This window comes from Myxocyprinus asiaticus, chromosome 24, assembly GCF_019703515.2.
Source record: "Myxocyprinus asiaticus isolate MX2 ecotype Aquarium Trade chromosome 24, UBuf_Myxa_2, whole genome shotgun sequence".
Lineage (NCBI taxonomy): Eukaryota > Metazoa > Chordata > Actinopteri > Cypriniformes > Catostomidae > Myxocyprinus > Myxocyprinus asiaticus.
The window spans coordinates 22,817,315-22,826,281 of record NC_059367.1 but is presented as its reverse complement, the minus strand read 5'-3'; the positions used below and the strand labels follow the sequence as shown (position 1 = coordinate 22,826,281).

The window sequence follows — 8,967 nt, the reverse complement described above, 5'->3', positions numbered from 1 at the left end:
TCACATTCACGAAAGAGATGTATTCAAACGTGCAGATGCTAAATAAAATCATATGTAGTGTGAAAATGTCCACGCAGATATGGACAGTGAAATGTGTGAAACGAACTTAAATCACTTTTAAACTACATAATAACCAACAAACAATCGTAGACAAAGACACGGACCTGACGCTTACTTAGCTCCCCCCCCCCTTCAGCCTAACATCCAATCCAAATGGAGAATTCTAGATTGCGGTCTCCGTCTATTGGCTGAACGATCTGTCAGTGGCTGTAGTCCATATTTTCGGCCGGGACAGTAGCATGGCCAGCAGTGAAAGTGAGATTTAACTCCGTAAACTGGGACAATTCTGATTGTGGGAACTGATGAGTAAACAAAAACACATATGAAGGTAAGAAAAAAAATATTTAATGATATAAGGAGCGCTCAGGTGTAGAGTCGTGGAGGTGAATCTGATCCGGACAACGTGTTGGTGTGGAAGAGGGAATTATCCGATCCAAATATAGATTTCCAACAAATGAACTCTCTATTATTACGACAAATGTACATTATACATTGATTTATGCACCCACACGGTTATCGCTCATACCCGCGTACTTAATATAGTCTTAAACTAGAGAGGTTTTTGGAGAATTCGGACATAAAAAACAAAGTTATTGGATGATATTTAAAGTATGTACTGTACAGAATGCAACAAACAGAATGTTACAAAGGAACTCTTTAACTGTTTATCACCCTGATCAGATCTGATATAGCTACACTGATCTGGGTGCACTGGTGCTTCTCAGTCTTTAACATGTTTGAAGTGCACTGATTGCTTGTTTTGATTTGAGTTTAGCAGTATGTTAAATGGTCCATATGTTCAGGATGTTTTGTTTTTTTTTATTTCTGAAAGGCAAGCTTTGTGTCCTGCATGAAATTTGATATACCCAGAGAAAGCTTTTTGCTGATCTGGGTTTACATTTCTGGCTGTTATTCCTAATCATGCAGTTCAGCTATAAAAAATTAACTATGAACTCTTTAAATAGACAGGAAAAAGTAGTTGCCAAATGCATTTGCCAGACATTTGGACACATTAGTTGAAATCACTACTTTAGATTTGAATCTAAATGTAATTCTAACTCATTATGTGTGTTCTTTTGGATACAAACAGGCAGTGATTGCAAAGAGCAGTGATGTGAGTGTTTGTCAGTGGGTGAAGGGCAAAAATGTGGTTTAGCCTGTATGTGGTGAAATGGTCTGTTTTGACTGGTATGTCAGAATCAGTCACTGGAGAGCTAGGTTGAAGACATTCTCTCTGTTCAGGACATAATTACCCCAGAGAATACCTCGCCTCGTTTTACAGATCCTCCTGTGGGTTTGGATGTCCAGCACAACAACTCAAGCACAGTTTTCCCTCCGTTTCCAATAGTATCCAGCAGTTTGAGAATGTTTCAGACTTGGCCCACATAGGGTGATTCTCACGAAAATGTCCAGGTCATATTTAACCACAAATGAATACAAAAAAGTATGAAATCATATTTTGCATAAAGAAAATGAAGCCTATATTTAGGACCATTAAGATATTTACATTATTTTCAGGGCACTTAAAGGGATAGTCCACCAAAAAATGAAAATTGTCTCATCATTTATTCACTCTCATGCCATCACAGATGTGTATGACTTTCTTTCACAAACAAATATTTTTAGGAGAATATTTCAGCTCTGTAGGTCCTCACAGTGAAAGGTACCATAGGTGGCGAATTATGTTTCTGCCGTGGGTGCCCTAACAACCCCCACCCCATTTGTTCTAATGAGGCATTGCGAGTATTACGACATCAGAACCACGATCCTGAAGTGAGATCCACCAACAGAGAAGTTCCCAATTACCAATCGCTTTTTTAGATTTTCAAAACATTATTTGCTTCAAATCAAACATTTTAATATAGATAATTAATATTAGAGCTTTCTGGTTTGGGGCAAGGCTCAGAAATATTTATTGAATCTTTTTTTAAATGCCAATGGAGAAAATGAATGGGGAATATGTCATGCTTTTCTGTGGGTGCTCGGCCATTCCCAGGGTCGAGCACCCAAGAGATCGATGCCTATGATGGGTACCATATTTTTAAGCTCCAAAAGTACAGAAAGGCTGTATAAAAGTAATCTATAAGACTCCAGTGGTTAAATCCATATCTTCAGAAGCGATATGATATGTGTGGGTGAAAAACAGATCAATATTTAAGTCCTTTTTTTCTATCAATCTCCACTGTCACTTTCACATTCTTCTTCTTTTGTATTTGGTGATTCACATCCTTCATGCATATTGCTACCTACTGGGCAGGGAGGACAATTTATGGTAAAAACTGACTTAAATATTTATCTGTTCCTCACCCACACTTATATCGCTTCTGAAGATATACATTTAATAATATAGTCATATTTAATCATATCGATTACTTTTATGCTGCCTTTATGTGCATTTTGGAGCTTCAAAATCTTGGTACCCATTCACTTGCTTTGTGAGGACCTACAGTGCTGAGATATTCTTCAAAAAATCTTTGTTTGGGTTCAGCAGAAGAAAGAAAGTCATACACATCTGGGATGTCATGAGGGTGAGTAAATTTAAGAGTTTCTTTATTTTTGGATCAACTATTCCTTTAAGCACACTTAACCCCCCAATTCTTATAAACCATGATACGCCTGGATGTTTAACTTTTAATATTTCCATTGTTTTCAATTATTTTTCTCATTACTGTAACACAGTCATTTCTTTACTGTATTCTGTTTTGCATTTATTTTTGATTACAAATCAGCAAAAATGAAAGGCAGTACCACTGGTGTACTACTGTGATGTATGAATACTTTCAAATTAAGAAATATATACATTTTCACATTGCAGTAATGAGAATTGGGAAATATAATTTCTTACTTGTTTCTTTTGATTTTAGAGTAAATTGGACCAGGAAATTTTCTTGACGGGTTTCGTACGGGTATTGGTCTTCAATAGCTGTAGCCTAGAGTAAGTATACACAGATCAGCCACAACATTAAAACCACCTGCCTAATATTGTGTAGGTCCCCCTCGTGTCGCTAAAATAGTGCCATCCCGCATCTCAAAATAGTATTCTGAGATGATACTCTTCTCAACACAGTTGTACAGAGCGGTTATCTGAGTTACCGTAGACTTTGTTAGTTCGAACCAGTCTGGCCATTCTCTGTTGACCTCTCTAATCAACATGGCGTTTCCATCTGCAGAACTGCCGCTCACTGGATGTTTTTTGTTTTTGGCACCATTCTGAGTAAATCTAGAGACTGTTGTATGTGAAAATCCCAGGATATCAGCAGTTACAGAAATACTCAGACCAGCCCGTCTGGCACCAACAATCATGCCACAGTCCAAATGACTGAGATCACATTTTTCCCCATTCTATTGGTTATTGTGAACATTAACTGAAGCTCCTGACCCGTATCTGCGTGATTTTATGCACTGCTGCAACATGATTGTCTGATTAGATAATTGCATGGTTGATTGTTGGTGCCAGACAGGCTGGTTTGATGCCAAATCATTGGATGCTGTTTTTAGACAAGTATTATACATTAGTTCCCCTTCTGAAATCATTCAGCTTTGTGTTATTTTTGTTGTTATCTGAATACTGTCCCAGGATCAGAATTTCGGATTTGCATTTCGTAATTACATGATGACTGTGACAGGAAAAGAAAAAAAAAACAGGTGCTAAATCAGCTGTTAATACTGTTGGGATTTATTAGTATGCATTACAATCTCTTCTGGAGTCTCATTCTGTTAATATTTGATAAGTGTGTGTTGGATGTGAATACCTGGCATTCCTGGTCTCTGTAACCCATGTAGTGTTTCTCTCTTTTTCCCGCTCACATGCTCCCTCTCTCGCTGTGTATTGTGTTTTTGCTGCTGGAAAATAATTTTATTGCACTTGTAGGCCTGTGTTTAATATCTGGTTACAGCATCAGAGCAGCGTTACAAACCACATGCCCATCTGACACATGTTTCACTCTCTCATTACAGCAAATTATTCATTAAGTAAGCTGGCATTAGGCTGCGGTCTAAAGTTTTTTTATGGTTTGGCTTGCACTCAGCAGCTGTGGGTTTAGTTTGACTGAGGTTAAATGAGTTTTCGGTGAGATGAGGGAAGAGAAAGGTCTGTTCCAACTTATGAAGGTGTGACAAGCCTTGCCTTTTAGTTTTATCCTTCTAGAATACAAACAATTAAGAGTTATGTCATCGTTTACTCACCCTCATGCCATTCCACACCTGTGTAACTCTTATGCTTCCATGGAACAAAGGGATCTATTGGCAGAATGTTTGTCTCAGTCACCATTCACTTTCATTGGAAGGCAAAAAGATGCAATGTAAGTGAATAGTGACTGAGGCTAGCATCTCCTTTTATGTTCCATTGAACAGATTTGGAATATCATGAGGCTGTGTAAATGATGACATTATTTTCATTTTTGGGTGAATGAAAGTTGCAGCGGTATACCAGTTTCACGGGATACCACAGTATGAAAATTGACGGTTATCACATGCACATTAGCTTATCTACAGTAGTGAGAAAAAAAATGCAACTGGACGGAGAATCTCACCTGCACATCTCCTTTCCTCCTCATCTGCCTGTCAGACTCGTCAGCTTGCGCCACACACACACACACGCAGCGGAGAAAATGTCAGAGAGAAGTGAGGCGAGGGGGTCTGACATAAGGGAGTGTGTGTGTGAGTTAAAGCAGTGTTTCTCAACTGGGGATTTGCAGGTCTATTTGGACTGGGTCATGGACAGCAAGGAAAGAACAATGCCACGGTTCTCCCATTGAAGATATTTTTGCGGCCATCCAAGTGATAGCCTATTTAGGACTGCCGAGGCAGATTTAATGATAATCTCGCAATCAGCTAAAGGCTTCTCATCTGCACTTTCACACGAGTGTAACGGAACCAGTTCGTAATCATGATCTACGCTTCTCTGTGGCACGCGTGTGCAACAACCGCTCTTCCCTCGATATTGCGGAGCGCTGCCCTCAAAACTGATGTAACCAATTCCAATTCCAGTGAGACTTTTCTAGTTTAAAGCGTTACGGAGGAAGTCAAGTCAAACCTATCAAACAGTAGGCAGCCCTGACATGCCAAACAGCACTGAGGAGGAAAAGTATAAAATATGTACAAAATTGTTTCACGATTTTACATGAGTAAAAGTAACTGTTATATTTTGACAAAACGTTATAGTTTCATATGAAATAATCTAAAGGTAGAATCTGTTAGACCTCATTTTATATCAACAGTGGCAGTTGTAGTTAAAGCTTCAAGATGTGTTTCAGCTAGTATTTATTTTTTCATAAATACTATAATTTGTTATTATTATTACTGTTATTTACGACTAGCTACACTGACCTAACCATGGTAATGAGGAGCCTTTCCTCCAGTGTAATATGTATGTTCTGTTTGAATTATGTTTGAAATTTGGAAACAAACGGGATAATAATGGGCTCAGTTTTTAAAAGGGGGGAGAGAAAACTTCCTGTCACTTGTTGACATCAACAACAAAAATAATGTCACTTGATGCATGTCCTTGTACTTGAAAACCATGAACAAATCTATGCAACTTAAAAGGAAATGTGACCCAGGATACATTAAATACAGGTTACGTTTTTACTGTGGTGGGTCGCCACTTGATTTCCAATGTAAAATCTGTCCTGAAGCAAAACCAGTTGAGAACCACTGAATTAAAGGTACAGACAGGAGCAGTCTGGCTGCGCTGTCGTGCACCTACAGTATATGTTAATTATTAATAATCATAGGACATTACTTTAAAAGCTCACACAGCTGATGTTATTTTTCATTTAGTAGTTAATTTAACATGCTATGCTAACATGTAAACTAACATGCTTTAGTTATATAACATGTTATAGTTACATGCTAATTTTTTATCATGTTTATAATTCGGTTTATTATTATAATTCTGTTAGCTTTCTTATTTATTCATTTATTTTATTTATTTTCAAAAGGGAGACTTTTTTTTACACATACTTCAATAAAAAAATAAATAAAAAAATGGTTTAAATTTTCAGTTATAATAAATCGTTTGTTCAGCCAAATAAAAAAAAAAATACCTTCTGTTTTCACTCCTTTAAGGGTCATTGAAACTGATAATAATTGTGTAATACCGTATACCGTGAAACCGTGATATTTTCTGAGACGGTTATCGTACCGTGAAAATCTCATACCGTTGCAACCCTAGAATGTATGTAGTGACACTGGAAGTTTGTTGGCTGTAGGATAATGAAGTTTGCAGCAAATTGACAACAGACCCATAAACTCTGTCTCTCTGGCCACATTTACACCTTGCATTAACACGCTTTTCATATCCGGATAGTGTCTGGATATACTTTAGCTAGATTGCATTTACACCTTGCTGACAAATGCACCTCCACTGTGATTGGATAGAGATCAAAGTTACCTGCCCAAAATGGAAAATGCTACCAAAGTCCTTCTAGCAAGTCAGTCCACTGGCAGCTAGGGTTGCAACGGTATGAGATTTTCACGGTACGATAACCGTCTCAGAAAATATCATGGTTTCACGGTATACGGTATTACACAATTATTATTATCAATTATAATGACCCTAAAGGAGTGAAAACAGAAGGGTTTTTTTTTGTTGAACAAACACTTTATTATAATTGAAACTTGAAACCATTTTTTTTTTTTTTATTTTTTTTATGGAAGTATGTGTAAAACAAAGTCTCCCTTTTGAAAATAAATAAAATAAATAGTATAAAAAGAAAGCTAACAGAATTATAATAATAAACCGAATTATAAACATGACAACAGCTGTGTGAGCTTTAAAGTAATGTCCTATGATTATTAATAATTAAGATATACTGTAGGTGCGCGGCAGCGCAGCCAGACTGCTCCTGTCTGTACCTTTAATTCAGTGGTTCTCAACTGGTTTTGCTTCAGGACAGATTTTACATTGGAAATCAAGTGGCGACCCACCATAGTAAAAACGTAACCTGTATTTAATGTATCCTGGGTCACATTTCCTTTTATGTTGCATAGTTTTGTTCATGGTTTTCAAGTACAAGGACATGCATCAAGTGACATTATTTTTGTTGTTGACGTTTTAAAAACTGAAGAGCATATTTACTTATATGAGCCCATAATTATCCTGTTTGTTTCCAAATTTCAAACATAATTCAAACAGAACATACATATTACACAGGAGGAAAGGCTCCTCATTACCATGGTTAGGTCTGTGTAGCTAGTCTTAAATAATAGTAATAATAACAAATTATAATATTTATGAAAAAAATAAGTACTAGCTGAAACACAAATTGAAACTTTAACTACAACTGCCACTGTTGATATAAAATGAGGTCTAATAGATTCTACCTTTAGATTATTTCATATGCAACTATAACATTTTGTCAAAATACAATCATGTAAAATCGTGAAACAATTTTGTAAAGGTGATGTATAATGAAAAATAGCGCATAGCACAGTGTTGCTCTTTTCCTCCTCAGTGCTGTTTGGCATGTCAGGGCTGCCTACTGTTTGATGGGTTTGACTTGACTTCCTCCGTAATGCTTTAAATTAGAAAAGTCTCACTAGAATTGAAATTGGTCACATCAGTTTTGAGGGCTGCGCTCCGCAAAATCAAGGGAAGCCCGGTTGTTGCACGCACGCGCCACAGAGAAACGTAGATCATGATCGCGAGCTGGTTCCGTTACACTCGTGTGAAAGTGCCGATGAGAAGCCTTTAAGTAATTGCGAGATTATCATTAAATCTGCCTCGGCAGTCCTAAATAGGTTATCACTTGGACGGCTGCTGAAATATCTTCAATGGGAGAACCATGGCATTGTTCTTTCCCTGCTGTCCGTGACCCAGTCTGAATAGACCTGCGACTCACCAGTTGAGAAACACTGCTTTAATTTACACACACGCTTACTTATGTCAGACCCCCTCGCCTCGCTTCTCTCTGACATTTTCTCCGCTGCATGTGTTTGTGTGTGTGGGGCAAGTTGACGAGTCTGACAGGCAGTTGAGGAGGAAAGGAGATGCGCATGCACAGGTGAGATTCTCCGTCTGATTGCATTTTTTTTTCTCAATACCGTAGATAAGCAAATATATGTGGTATGATAACCGTCAATTTTCATACCATGGTATACCGTGAAACCGGTATACCGCTGCAATCCTACTGGCAGCCATCTTTGTCACGCTCCCGGGAAGCTATTTCCAGTCATGTCAGTGCAGCTCCTATCTACTTGAATGGGGAAAGACTGGAACCTACAAAATGGTTTGTCAAGATTACGATCAAAGAACATACAGTTGTGCTCAAATGTTTGCATACCCTGGCAGAAATTGTGAAATTTTGGCATTGATTTTGAAAATATGATTTAAGGATAGTGATCATTTGAAGCCATTTATTATCACATATTTGTTTTGCTCCTTTTTAAATCATAATGATAACAGAAATCACCCAAATGGCCCTGATCTAAAGTTTACATACCCTTGAATGTTTGGCCTTGTTACAGACACACAAGGTGACACACACAGGTTTAAATGGCAATTAAAGGTTAATTTCCCACACCTGCAGCTTTTTAAATTGCAATTAGTGTCTGTGTGTAAATAGTCAATGAGTTTGTTAGCTCTCACGTGGATGCACTGAGCAGGCTAGATACTGAGCCTTGGGGAGCAGAAAAGAAATGTCAAAAGACCTGCATATCAAGGTAATGGAACTTTATAAAGATGGAAAAGGATATAAAAAGATATCCAAAGCCTTAAAAATGCCAGTCAGTACTGTTCAGTCACTTATTAAGAAGTGGAAAATTCGGGGATCTCTTGATACCAAGTCAAGGTCATGTAGACCAAGAAAGATTTCAGCCACAACTGCCAGAAGAATTGTTCGGGATACAAAGAATAACCCACAGGTAACCTCAGGAGAAATACAGGCTGCTCTGGAAAAAGACGGT

General features: G+C 37.7%; 1 protein-coding gene across 2 annotated transcripts in view; it reads left to right on the top strand.

Moving 5' to 3' along the window:
* The first annotated feature begins 269 nt into the window (after window positions 1–269).
* The window catches only part of LOC127415300 (CTTNBP2 N-terminal-like protein), a 44,989-nt gene continuing 36,291 nt past the window's right edge, over window positions 270–8,967 (top strand). The window contains exons 1-2 of one of the 2 annotated variants that reach the window (XM_051654005.1): window positions 270–388; window positions 2,925–2,995. Coding sequence is in view for 1 of the 2 variants with exons in the window: in XM_051654004.1 (XP_051509964.1) it covers window positions 383–388 (6 nt within the window). In the remaining variant the exon portion in view is untranslated. The remainder of the gene's footprint in view (window positions 389–2,924; window positions 2,996–8,967) is intronic. The other variant, XM_051654004.1, reaches the window with a different exon arrangement.